This window comes from Lissotriton helveticus, chromosome 10 (genome assembly GCF_964261635.1).
Source record: "Lissotriton helveticus chromosome 10, aLisHel1.1, whole genome shotgun sequence".
Classification (NCBI taxonomy): Eukaryota; Metazoa; Chordata; class Amphibia; order Caudata; family Salamandridae; genus Lissotriton; species Lissotriton helveticus.
The window spans coordinates 938,190,074-938,203,984 of NC_136071.1; the positions used below are offsets into that span (position 1 = coordinate 938,190,074).

At 52.4% G+C, this 13,911-nt stretch overlaps 1 protein-coding gene across 1 annotated transcript; it reads right to left on the reverse strand.

The window, feature by feature from the left end:
• Positions 1 to 1,382: 1,382 nt before the first annotated feature.
• LOC144785554 (uncharacterized) lies at positions 1,383 to 3,585 on the reverse strand. The gene is made up of 2 exons (XM_078664399.1): positions 2,950 to 3,585; positions 1,383 to 2,661 (listed from the first exon to the last, which is right to left on the reverse strand). The coding sequence occupies exons 1-2, from the start codon at positions 3,371 to 3,373 to the stop codon at positions 1,598 to 1,600; spliced, it is 1,488 nt and encodes a 495-aa protein (XP_078520525.1). The 5' UTR covers positions 3,374 to 3,585; the 3' UTR covers positions 1,383 to 1,597.
• Positions 3,586 to 13,911: the final 10,326 nt, after the last annotated feature.

The window sequence follows — 13,911 nt, forward strand, 5'->3', positions numbered from 1 at the left end:
ACCGAATCGGTAATTAAGAATAGTTACAATTGAAGATTGAGATGTAGGGAGGCTCTGAAATACTGAATTTGCACCAAAATCGGTATTTAAGAGTCGGTATTTACCATGGATTCAAATCAGGTGGTAACCAGGTGCAGCCTATAAAAATGGACCCAAAATGCAATTCTGTTTGCACAATGGCGGCATTTTATGTCATTGCAAGACGGCTACGGCTACAGGAGGAAGGAGAGAGGGAATGGCTGAGACAGGAGCAGGTTTACAGGCAGAGGGTGACCCTGTTCATGCTCACAGAGGAAGAGATACTGCAAAGGTACAGGTTGGCTCCAGACACCATCTTGGAGCTCATCAGGGACCTAAAACCACTGTTGGAGCACCCCACCCCAAGGGCACATGCAATCCCAACACATGTACAGGTGCTGTGCAGCATCCACCTGCTGGCGTCAGGGAGCTACCAGAGCGTGGTTGCTGCGGTGGGAGGGGTGAGCCAGAGCAGCCTCTCAAGGTTTTTTCACAATTTCCTTGACGCCATGTTGCATAGGATGGAGCATTACATTTCTTTTCCATCCACCCATGCTGAACTGGTTCAAACCAAATCTGACTTCTACCAGATGGCAAGATTTCCCCATATCATCGGATGCATTGATGGCACGCACATCCCCATCTGTCCCCCTGCTGCCACAGAATACATTTACCGCAATAGGAAGTCAAGCCACACCATCAACGTGCAGGTGATTTGCAATGCAAAGAACTTCATCACAGACCTTGTAGCAAAATTCCCGGGAAGTACCCACGACTCATATATATTTCAAAACAGTGGCATCTATGCACGCCTGACTGCAGGGGAATTTGGTGAAGGCTACCTCCTAGGTAAGAGACAGTGTGCAACACCTATTACACCTATTGCAATAAGCAGTACATGTATGCATGTGAGTAAATAATTCCCTTTTCATTTTAGGAGACAGTGCATATGCCCTCCGCTAATTCATACTCACCCCCTACCTCAACCCCTCAACACCCAGCCAAAGGAGATACAACCGGGCACACAAGAGCACACGCAATGTTGTTGAGAGAACATTTGGTATCTGGAAAAGCAGGTTTAGATGCTTGCACAAGAGCGGAGGTGCAAGGCAGTATACCCCCATCACCTGCTGTAAGATCATTGCTGCCTGTGCTATGTTGCACAATCTGGCTGTTAAGAAGGGGACTGAGGTGGAGTTATCTGACTATGAGGATCATGACGACAACATTGCTGTGCCTGAAAGACAACCTGCTGGGGTGTCAACACCAAGTGATGGCAGATACAGACGTGATGACATAACATGAAATTATTTCTGAGTAAGTGAAGACACTGAGCTATAGTGAAAGCACAAGCTTCTGTTTAATTAGATTTTTTAAAGATATGTTAAAGAACAAAAGTGCAACAGTAAGCATTTGACAGCAATGCTCACAGTGAGCAAACACACTCAGACAGGTGTTGAATCCACCCACCGTAGTTGTACATTGTCACTAGGCAGGTTGAAATGGCACAAATGTGCAAATGAAACTTTATTAACTATGAATCAAATGTCCAATGGCAGTAGGCCATAGTTACAACTGTTCATTTTCGGCCACGCTTTGCACTGGCAGGTGTCTGTGGCTCAGCCTGTTCACTGGGCGTTTGGCCTGTAGCCTCACCCTGTCGCCTGCTGCTCCTCCTTGGCTCTACGCCATGGGGGCTAGCTGTGCTGCTCCTACTGGTGCTAGCTTCAGTGTCCGGCACGTCAATAGCAGAACTTTGTGCACTGAGTAGGACCTCCAGCGCACCGGTCATTCCAGCTATGCCCCTTGTCAACTGGTTGCTATTATGAGTCAGGACTTCCTGATTATTGATGCTACGCCTGCATAGCAGGGACGTGGCTGTTGCCAGCTGGTGGATGGATATCTCTGTTCTCTGTGCGCGCTGCTTCTCCCTGCGCCTTGATATGATTTCAGAGTCCAGTTTTGAGCAGAGTAGCTCCATGGATTGGGACATTTCATGTATGCCTGTTGCCATGCTTGTGTTAACCTCCACCAGCTCATGTATGCCTGTTGCCATGCTTTTGTTAGCCTCCACCAGCTCCCTGATGCCCGTGCCAATTTCCTGCATGTTGATGTTCATGTTACGCATTTGTCTCTGACAGGACATGATGCCCTTGCCCTGCATCCTCTGAATCCTGACCATGGTTCCCTCCAGGCCCTGGAAGACGCTGGACCCCTCCCCACGTGCACCTACACTCCTCCCTTGTACTGTGCGGCGTCTAGTGGTAACTGGTACAGGCTCTGTGCTGGGCTGCAGTGTGGCAGTGATGTCAGCTTGAGACAAGTTTGGTGAGTCTTCACCCACCATTTCATCAGCAGCTATCTCCATTTCCAGCCGTGGGGAAACGACATGCCTCCTGCTAGGGTTTGCAGCAGGTGTTTCTACTACAAGGGATGCAGGCATTTCGGGTGAAGAGACAAATAGTGGTGACTGTGAGGGAATTGGTGAGCCATGCATTTGTTCACTGATGTCAGATTCTTGGGAGGGTGGCTGCCCACTTGGAACACCTTTGTCCTGTGATGCACTGGGCCCTGGCTCCTGACTGTCATCCCTCTCGGGTGCCGTGCCTTCTGCCTCCTCAGACTGCCTTCTGGATGTGTGACCTGTGGACATATGAGCACATATCAGCTAAGTGCAAATGTGTCACATCCACTACAATTAAACATATGACATTGCACTTTGTACATGCTGCCTGCCCTTCATTTTGTCTGCATTCATTTAAATTACTTGTTGGTAACAGTGCTGTGTGACATGGTCTTTCAATAACTGACTACGTATACATGATGCATTGCTACAGTTTTGCACAGACACACTGGAACTGGGGTAACTTAGCTGCAAGGGGTGAGGGATGGATGGTGGGTGTGAGGGGGATTGCTGTGCATGCTTCTTACCTTTTTTAGTTGCAGATTTCACAGAGCTGTCCACTTCTCCCAGTCCATGGACGCTTTCAGCCTCCAGGGTTGTGGCTACCAGCTCCTCCAGGTCAGTGAGGGGGGGTGCAGTGTTCCCACCTCCACCTGTTTTCGAGGCCTGTTTGTGGTGGTCAGCCAATTTTTTCTTTGTGAGCCACCTTAGGTCATAGAACCTCTTTTTTAAATCTTCAATGACTCTGGTGGTCACTCCCACTGCATTTACTTTCTGTAAGATTTCCAGCCAAATCTTCCTTTTTGCTGATTCAGGCACAGTAAGGGACACCTTTCCAAAACGTCTGTGGTGTACCTTTACCACCTCCTCAACAAGGACTTGGAGCTCCATGCTACTGAATTTTAACTTTCTTTTCCTTTCAGCCTGCTCAGGTTCCTGGCTGCTTGCCATGTTGATGTTTTAAATTAACACAGCTCTGTCTGCTGCTGCTGCTCCTCCCAGTCTCTCTGCTCCAACAGCCTTTCCAGAACCTTCTAATTAGTTGCAGCTGCCTGTGTATCCACTTCCTGGTAGGAAGGGGGAGGGTGGTTGCACCTGATTGGCTGTTGTGTTAAGTTTCACTTTTGTTTGCTGCCCAATTCGTTAAATACTGATCGGTATTTACCGATCGGTATTTACCGATCGCTTTTTCCAATGCATTCCTATGGGCCTTTTGGCCCATAGGAATGCATTGGCAATACCGATCGGTAAATACCGATCGGTATAATATACCGATTTTTTTCCTACATATCATTTACCGATTTTTAAATACAGATTCGGTTAAATTCGGTATTTAAGAATCTGTCAAATCAAATTACCTACATCTGGCCCCTAGTCCACATCTTTTTAGAACAGGTAGTACGTCTACATGGTTTGCCATCTGTTATTATCTCAGACCGAGGTCCTCAATTTGTATCCAAGTTCTGGCAAGGGATGTGTTTTGTTCTAGGTATTGACCATAGACTCTCCACGCCCTACCATCCACAGACAGATGGTCAAACCAAAAGAACCAATCAGACACTAGAGCAGTATTTACGTTGTTTAATAACTAGTCTTTCAACCACATGGGTTCAGATTCTCCCTTTAGCAGAATTTGCCTACAATAACACCACACACCCCTCTATCAGAATCTCTCCTTTCTTTTTCAATTATGCACAACATCCACGAACTTTGCCTATCCTATTCCCCACGGAATTAGACAGTATCCCGGCCCTCGAAGAACATCATAAGAACATCAAGTTGGTCTGGGAATTAGCTAAAGAAGAATTAAGTAAAGCCAAAGAAGCTATGAAACCTCAGGCAGATAAACACCGGAGATTAGAACCCACATATACAGTAGGAGAAAAAGTTTGGTTATCCACTAGAAACCTGAGATTAGAAGGTCCTAAAAAATTACAGCCCCGGTTCATAGGTCCTTTTCCCATACAAAAGATCATAACTCCTGTCATGTTAAAACTGCAGTTACCCACACAAATGAAAATTCACCCTGTATAATCAAGAAGTATACACTCCCTCAAAAGCCCGAAATGCCACCCCTCCCGTGATCATAGACGGAGAAGAAGAATATGAAGTACATAAAATATTGGACTCTCGTAGGCATAGGGGTAAACTACAATATCTCATAGATTGGGTTGGTCATACCCCTGAAGACAGATTCTGGGAGCCTGCAGAAAACATCCATGCTCCTAGATTGATTAGGAGGTTTCATACTCTCCATCCAACTAAACCACGACCAGTGAGGAGGCCTTTGAGGGGGAGAACTGTTAGGGATAGCCGATATCAGGGAAGATATTGACATGTGTTCAGGGCTGGGCTTCCCTTTGTTGTATGTAATTTTGAGATGCTCCCTAAAGCACGTAAAGGGATGCCTCTCAATGCAAGCCGTTGCTTGGCTTGCTGATTCTTTCGTGACCATGCCCCCACCTTGCTTCCTGGTTGTTCCCGCGCGGAGTTACCGTTACGGAGCCTTTCCTCGCATTCTCCTGCTCGGAAGGAATCTTGGTTTGTAGTATTCCACGCCTTTCCTTCCTGCATTTCCCGCATTGTTTCCCGCTTGTTGCTTTGTTCGAAGCATATTTACTTCCCCATATTTGCTTTCTTTTCTCAAGACCGAGCTCCGCTAACCTATTTTATCATTTATCAAAGGTTTTTCCTGCCCTGCCTGATTCCCACAAGTGTGTTTCTGTTCCGCTCTGTATCCCCCAGAGCCAGACGGAATTCCTCTTTGCCCGCATCGAGTGTGTTGCTGTTCCACTATGTTTCTCCTCCCAGAGCCGGATGGCACACCTCTTGAGTGAGCGTCTGCTCTGCTCTCATAATTTTCTGGGAGCCGGTCGGAACATCTCAACTCCCTTTCTTTTCCCCTTTTAGTGGTCTGTGTCTCTCCAGTTGCCATCAGAGACGAACCTAGCCTCCTATTTGTGTATTTTTTTTATGAGGGGGTTTCGCTTCTATGTTTCTTTTTAGTGAGACCTCTCATTTCTGTTGTTCCCTCCACTTACTTTCCCCTAGTATGGATGTTGTGTGAGAGTACCCCCTCTGAGATAGTTCCCTAATTAGTGCTCACTACTGACGACCTCAGCCAGTGTGACATCATCTGTGGCTCCATAAATTTTCAGGCCATTGAAGGACTACCTTTGGGTAAGTGGAGCATGAGAACTGAACACATGTAAATGTTTACAAGAGTATAGTGTGTTTTGAAAAGTATTGTACATTATTGTTACCACACTTACTATTTCTTTACAGTACCTGTTGCTCCTGACAGACCATTACCACCAGCGCATCCATCTACGTATGGGGAGAGTGGTGGACACTCCCTGGTTTATTCCCCCATACTTTTAGAGAACAGTTACTAAGAGTGTGTTTTATATTGCATTCTGGGTGCTGTTTTTTGGAAGTTAGGGGTATTTATCTTAGCTCCTGTGGAATCTAGCTTAAACAGGGCTTCACCCGACATCCCCCTTGCAGGGCGAGATCAGTTGGCAGGCAGAACGGCTCAGCTATCTTGGGGCAGCAGTTCCTGGGAGTGGTCAGCCTCAGTAGTGTAGCAATCCTCCTAGCGCTGCAGCCTCCACTCTTACAGGGGGTCTCCAGGTCCAGTAGTGTCACTGAGCTATGGGGTTCCCTCCTTTTCTTTTATACCCCTAAGTCAGGTGACCCTCCAAAAAGGCGGCAAGTTGGGGGGGGGGTTGGAAGGTTCTGGAAGAATCTAGGGACTCTGTGGTGTCTGTCTATGGTGACAAGAGGCGGGACGGTCAAGGTTACAGTAGCATTAAGTCCCAGCGCTATTCCAACAACTAGTGCGCAGACAGGACAGTGGCCTCACCGCAGTAGTAGGGGCCTTTGGCAACCATGTTTTTAGGAAAGAGAACCTGCACCTCAGCACTGTTTAGCAGCAGTAAGGTGCCCAGAGTCCTATGTCCAACAAAATGGCAGTCAATAACGAGGCAAAAAGGGAAAAAATGTAGGGGAGGACTACCCTAGGGCTGACAGGTCTAACACGCGTCCCCGCCAGCTGAAAGTGGGGAGAGCTACCCAACCTCTAGGGAGTTCTCGTCACTAAGGCGGAAAAACCTAGAGAGACGGTCAGCGTTGACGTGGCAACCATGTTTTTAGGAGAGAACACCTGCACCTCAGCACTGTTTAGCAGCGGTAAGGCACAAGAGTCCTATGTCCAACAAAAATGGCTGTCAATAAAGAGGCAAAAAAATGTAGGGGAGGACCACCCTAGGGCTGACAGATCTAACACGAACAGTCCAGACCGAACTGCCAGGCCAGGTCCTCCCTGGACCGGAAACAAGCATCCTGGAACCGGTTCTTCAGCCAGGCTAGCTTGAATCTAGTGGTACAGTGAGCAAGGGACCCAAGTCTGGGCATACCCATCCCACGTAGGGCGAAAAGTGTTACAACAAAAAATGTGCACCAGAAAATAGCAGGAATAACAACCACAACCTACTTCTGGCACCAGCACCCTCTCCACAGCCCCATTGGCCAAAAGGGCCTGCACTTCCTGCCGCAAAATGGAGAGGTGGCTCTCTGTCAGACACTGAGGGGACGGTGGAAGGTGCAGAGAAGCGAGAAGGGCAAAGTATATCCATTGCAAACAATCTGTATGACTCACCTGTCTGCTGTGATCGCTTGCCAGCTTGGTAAAATGTGGTGGATTCTGCCTTCCACCAGGTGTTATTATCTCTGCAAGGGCACTCTAAAGAGGTTTGGCAGGTGGAGCCAGAGGAGGAAGTTAGGCTGGACGGAGCACTAACCTTGAATGCGGGGCAGTGGGCACCACGGTTTCTACCAAAAAACTGCTGGGTTCCCTGTGGGGGCTGGATGGGTTGGGGGCAAGGGATGCCTCGGCCAAAGCTGCAGATAAATGGTGGAACTGTTGCAGTTGGCGAGGTGGGAGGAAAGGGCCAGATGGCGATAGAGAGTGGGATCAGCTTTCTCCCCAGATAGGTTTGTCCCAGCAAAAGGCATGTCTATTAAGGAGGACTAGACTTCGCCTGGAAACCCAGTTGATTACAACCACGCATGGTGGCGAATGGCAATGCTGGTGCCTATGGCTTGCCTGATCGACTCGGTAGTGTCCGAGTCCCAACAAATTGTGAACTTGGCAGCATCACAACCATCTTGAATCACTAAAGAAAGTACAGGGCAAAGGTTTTCGGACACCCCAGGTAGTACTTATGCCACAGAATCTTAAAGGGCTTTTGAGTAGCTTCCCAACACACAGCTGGTGGTAACAGATTGGAGGGCCAAACTAGTTGAAGAAAAAACATGTTTGCGAAATGTATCCACTTTCTTAGATTCCCTATCAGGGAGAGTACAGGGAAATGTGTTGGGATTAGAGTAGCTGGTGGAAGCTTGTTTAGCTGAAAACTGGAAACAACCACTCAACTTGTGGTATCCCTGGAAGGGAACCCGGGTCTGTAGGCTGAGTTATTTCCCTATAGCGCTCCTGCGCGGTGGGAAACCTAAAGTATAACACCCAAAACACAATCCAGGTGCAATAAACACCCTTAGGGCGCTCCTGCGCACCAAGGGTTAAGAAAACAAAAATGGCTTTTTCCTGGAACCCCCAGGTGAAGAAAATACAGGTGAAGAAATACACAAGCGCTCCTGAATGGCGCAGTCTGAGACAATGTAGCGCTCCAGCGCGGCTTGCCTCTTAGAAGTCAACTGAAACAAAGTAGCGCTCCAACACGGCTTGCCTCCGTGAAGTCTGGGACTGAGGAGAGCTCCGAAGGGCAGCTGACGTGACAGTTACACAAGCGCTCCTGCGCGGCTCTTCTCCGGACATGCAGGTCTCGGCAAGCTGAATCCCAGTAAGAATCTGGAATCCGAAGCACTCAGCCGGCGGGAAACGCAAGGTTTATGCGTTTTCCCCCGGAAGTGCTTCTGTGCCTTGCTGCCCGGTGACTAGACCGGGTACTCGACTTCCGCCCGAAGTGAGTATTCCGGCCTCCCGTGTGTGTCTGCGGGAACGGCCGGTCGTGGCAAGCGCCGCGAGCCGTGACACCGAGAAAAGATTATGTAGACTCTGCGGGTCACAAGGCTGGCTTCCTGTTAAAATTACAGGGCAACAACAAACTACAAGAGGCCTTTTCCTGCAACTGCCCAGCTGACCAGTGGCACCAGGACCTGGAATGGATCCTGCTGTATGGCCTCTGCCCGACACCCTGCAACTGTCTAAAGGTTTTCCCTGAGATCCTTGGGGGATTTAGAAGTGTACTCCTGTGGTGGATTGGGACTCACAGGACTAAGTCAGAAGATACAATCTTTTGACCAGGATGAATCTTGTTAGTGTATCCGATCACACTAGATCAGTGTCTAATTGCACTTAGGTCTTGTGTTATCAGGACCATTGACCTGACCTGACTTGGTCGGTCCGGTCGCTCCTCTTGCCGCATGGCCACCCCGAGTGTGCCCCATCCCCTCCCGCTGCCGAGTCTAGACTGCCCCTGTCTTGGTTTGGCCCCTGTCCCTGACTGTCCCTGTGCCTGCTTGTTGTACTCGTGTCAGCTGCTTATTCTGCTGCTGTTTTCTTGTTTTTCTCGTGTTGCCCAGTAAGTCTGCCCCATTGTCCTCGTTGTTCCCTGCCCCACCCCGCTCCCGCTGCTCCCCCGCGGCCCCACCCCCGCTCCCTCCAGCATCTCCGCACGCTCCCCCCCCACTCGCCACCCCGCTCCCACCTCCCAGCTGCTCCTCCCTCCCACAAAGGTACATAAAGAGTGGCTCACGGGGCAAGGAGCTGTGACCTGACCTGACTTGGTCGGTCCGGTCGCTCCTCTTGCCGCGTGGCCACCCCGAGTGTGCCCGATCCCCTCCCGCTGCCGAGTCTAGACTGCCCCTGTCTTGGTTTGGCCATTGTCCTTGACTGTCCCTGTGCCTGCTTGTTGTACTCGTGTCAGCTGCTTATTCTGCTGCCGTTTTCTCGTTTTTCTCGTGTTGCCCGGTAAGTCTGCCCCATTGTCCTCGTTGTTCCCTGCCCCACCCCGCTCCCTGCCGCTGCTCCCCCGCGGCCCCACCCCTGCTCCCTCCAGCATCTCCGCACGCTCCCCCCCACTCGCCACCCTGCTCCCGACTCCCAGCTGCTCCTCCCTCCCACAAAGGTACATAAAGAGTGGCTCACGGGGCAAGGAGCTGTGACCTGACCTGACTTGGTCGGTCCGGTTGCTCCTCTTGCCGCGTGGCCACCCCGAGTGTGCCCGATCCCCTCCCACTGCCGCTGCCGAGTCTAGACTGCCCCTGTCTTGGTTTGGCCCCTGTCCTTGACTGTCCCTGTGCCTGCTTGTTGTACTCGTGTCAGCTGCTTATTCTGCTGCCGTTTTCTCGTTTTTCTCGTGTTGCCCGATAAGTCTGCCCCATTGTCCTCGTTGTTCCCTGCCCCACCCCGCTCCCTGCCGCTGCTCCCCCGCGGCCCCACCCCCGCTCCCTTCAGCATCGCCGCACGCTCCCCCCCACTCGCCACCCCGCTCCTGCCTCCCAGCTGCTCCTCCCTCGCCCCCCACCCTCCTTATGGCAGAGTGCATGCGTACGCGCAGCGGGCGCGCCGATTGTGTGCCAAAGGTAAGCCCGTCCGCGCCTGGACCGCGACCAGCGCCAGAACCACTGGACCCCGCAGAGGCCAGCCCACCCGCCGGACCTATGACTCAGCCACCCTCAACGCACTCAACACCGGCCGGACCCCCGGCTGCCACCGAGCCACCCCAGGACGCACCAACGGACCCTTCACCTGCCAATCTTGCAAGTTCACCTACACCCGGACCTGCACCGCACCCGCCAAGCCAAACACCAGCAGCAACCACCTGAAGTGCATCCTGCTCCACACCCGCTCCGTCCACAGACACGCCGTCGAACTCTGGAACCTCCTCGACTCCACAGCCCCAGACGTCACCTTCCTCACGGAAACCTGGATGAACGCCTCCTCAGCGCCCGACATCGCCATCTCCATCCCGGACACAAGATCACCCGGAAGGACCGCTTCAACCAGACAGGAGGAGGCATTGCCATCGTCCACAAGAACACCATCCGTATCACGACCAGCTCCGACGACACCTTCGCCGCTGCCGAACACCTACACTTCCAGATACACACCGACCCCAAGACCACCCTCAGAGGCACCCTCATCTACAGACCCCCCGGGACCACGCACCCAATTCAGCGAAGACATCGCCGACTTTATCAGCCCGCACGCCCTCCCCTCCGCGGACTACATCCTCCTCGGGGACCTCAACTTCCACCTGGAGAACAACAACGACCGCAACACCACCACCTTGCTGGACAACCTCGGACTCAAACAACTGGTGACCACCCCCACCCACTATGCCGGCCACACGCTTGACCCCGTCCTCTCCTCCAGCAAGGACATCTCCTTCAGCCACGCCACCGGACTCCACTGGACAGACCACAGCTGCGTCCACTTGAGCTTCAGAAGGACCACGCTCCACCACCACCCGCAACAGGTTCCCCGCAGAAGCTGGAACAAGATCACAGCCGTCCAGCTCGGCACATCCCTCAGCCATAACCCTCCCGCCAGCTCAATGAATCCCAACCAAGCCGCTAACAACCTCACAAGGTGGATCAGCAACTGCGCAGACGACCTCGCACCATTGAAGACCCCCCCGCCAGACCCGGCAACAAGAAAGCATCCTGGTTCACCGATGAACTCAAGAGCTCTAAGAAGAACTGCCGAACCCTCGAGAAAGCCTGGCGCAGAGACCCGACACCAGACAACATGACCACCCTCAAGCTCGCCACTCGAAAACACCACCAGCTGATCCACACCACCAAGAAAACCGCATTCAAGGAACGACTAGACAACAACGCCCACAACTGCAAGGAACTCTTCAACATCGTCAAAGAGCTCTCGAACCCTAGCGCCGGAAACAACAACATCACCCCATCGCAAGACCTCTGCAACTCGCCCGCCTCGTTCTTCCACAGCAAGATCGCAGATATACACAACAGTTTCAGCACACAGCCGACGCACCCTACGACCACACCAACGCCCCCCACCACCACCCTCCGCGCCTGGACCCCGATCAACATCGAAGACACCATCCGCACAATGAACTCCATCCACGCCGGATCACCAACCGACCCCTGCCCTCACCACGTCTTCAACAAGGCCGACTCCATCATCGCACCCCATCTCCGGGACATCATCAACACCTCCTTCGACACCGCCACCTTCCCAGAGAGCTGGAAACACGCCGAACTCAGTGCCCTACTGAAGAAACCATCAGGGGACCCCACCGCCCTCAAAAACTACCGCCCCATCTCGCTCCTTCTTTTTCCTGCCAAAGTCATCGCGAAGACCGTCAACAGACAGCTGGCCGCCTTCCTCGAGACGAATGGATCCCTCGACCACTCGCAGTCCGGCTTCAGAGCCAACCACAGCACCGAGACCGCCCTCATCGCAGCCACTGACGACATCCGAACCCTGCTCGACAAAGGGGAAACAGCGGCACTCATCCTCCTGGACGTCTCCGCGGCGTTCGACACGGTCTGTCACCACACCCTAGTGCAGCGCCTCAGCAACATCGGAATCCAGGAGAAAGCACTGGAGTGGATCATCTCCTTCCTCGCCGGAAGAACCCAGAGAGTCCGCCTCCCCCCGTTCAGATCAGAGGCCACCGAAGTCATCTGCGGCGTACCACAAGGATCATCGCTCAGCCCCACGCTGTTCAACATCTACATGAGCCCCCTCGCGGCCATCGCACGCCAACACAACCTCAACATCATCTCCTACGCCGACGACACCCAGCTGATCCTCTCCCTCACCAACGACCCAGCAACCGCCTGAACCAACCTACACGAAGGGATGAAAGACGTAGCCGAGTGGATGATGAACAGCCGCCTGAAACTGAACTCAGATAAGACGGAAGTCCTCATCCTGGGATCATCACCCTCCGCCTGGGACGACTCCTGGTGGCCCCCTGCCCTGGGCAGCGCACCCAAACCAACAGACCACGCACGCAACCTGGGCTTCATCCTAGACTCCTCCCTCTCGATGACCAGACAAGTCAACGCCGTCTCCTCGTCCTGCTTCAACATCCTACGCATGCTACAGAAGATCTTCCGGTGGATCCCCACCGAAACCAGGAAGACGGTCACCCAGGCGCTCGTCACCAGCCGACTGGACTACGGGAACTCCCTCTACGCCGGAACCACAGCCAAACTCCAGAAGAGACTCCAGCGCATTCAGAACGCCTCAGCACGAATCATCCTGGACATCCCCCGACACAGCCACATCGCCGGACACCTGAGAGACCTGCACTGGCTCCCCGTCAGCAAGAGAATCACGTTCCGACTCCTCACCCACGCACACAAATCTCTACACAACCAAGGCCCCAGATACCTCAACGACCGCCTGACCTTCTACACTCCAACCCGCCAGCTACGATCGACCAGCCACGCCCTCGTCGCCGTTCCCCGCATCCGAAGAGCCAAAGCGGGAGGAAAATCCTTCTCCTACCTGGCGGCCAAGACGTGGAACTCCCTCCCCATCCACCTCCGCCTGACCCAAGACCACCTCTCCTTCAGGAAGCAACTCAAGACCTGGCTGTTCGAGCGGTAGCGGACCCCCCCCCCCCCCCCCAAGCGCCTTGAGACCCTCCGGGTGAGTAGCGCACTATACAAATGCCTTGATTGATTGATTGATTGACTACCAATGGGAAGAGGAGAGAAAGAACCTGAAAAAACACGCCCCTCAATCCCAAAAACACGGGGCTGGAATGGACAGACGCCCCTCTCCTCCAATGGCTGGCCTCCATTTAGGAAGCCAGCCAATGGAGAAGAGGGGCGGGTTCAAGCCCCCCTACTCTAAGACATAAAATCTCGCCGGCGAGACTGCGCAAGTGCAGCCCACGCAGGCCGAGACCTAAAAAGGAGCGCGGGGTTATTTTCCCACAGGAGAAAGAAAAGAAAAACCTACAAGGAAGAGAGCAAGAGGAGCTCGGGGGGGCAACTTTAAACGTAGGGGAAACACAGCAGGGAGAAGCAGCAAGGAGCAGTTTGGGATTGCAGAGAAAAGCATAAGAGGGATAGAGAGCAACACAGAGAGCAGGAGTTTTTTGCAGACGGAGAAGCACACAGAGAGGAAAGCATCATAGAGCGGGGAAACATACAAAGGAAAGAGCAACATGGTGCGCAGGAGGGTGAGGTGGTTTTTGGGGGTAGAAGCACACAATGGAGAGAGCAACATGGATTGCAGGGGGTTCGGTGAAGAGAGCAAGGTGGGGAAGCACACGTGGTAGAATGCAAAACACACATCAAGCACCTGGCAGAGGTTATGCCAGAGGAATAGAACACGAGTTGAAACACTTGTGCACACTCATGGAGAACTTAACCAAAAAGAAAAAAGTAATTACCTAAAAGTGAGCAGCAGAAGGACACAAGTCAGCCAAGTTAAAAGGTAATAAGAAGGCTTCATGTATGTGAGGGAA

Coding starts and splice junctions, on each gene's coding strand:
- LOC144785554 (XM_078664399.1), bottom strand. CDS start 3,373: ATGGCAAGCAGCCAGGAACCTGAGCAGGCTGAAAGGAAAAGAAAGTTA. Junction 2,662..2,949: donor GAAATCTGCAACTAAAAAAG/GTAAGAAGCATG, acceptor ATATGTCCACAG/GTCACACATCCAGAAGGCAG.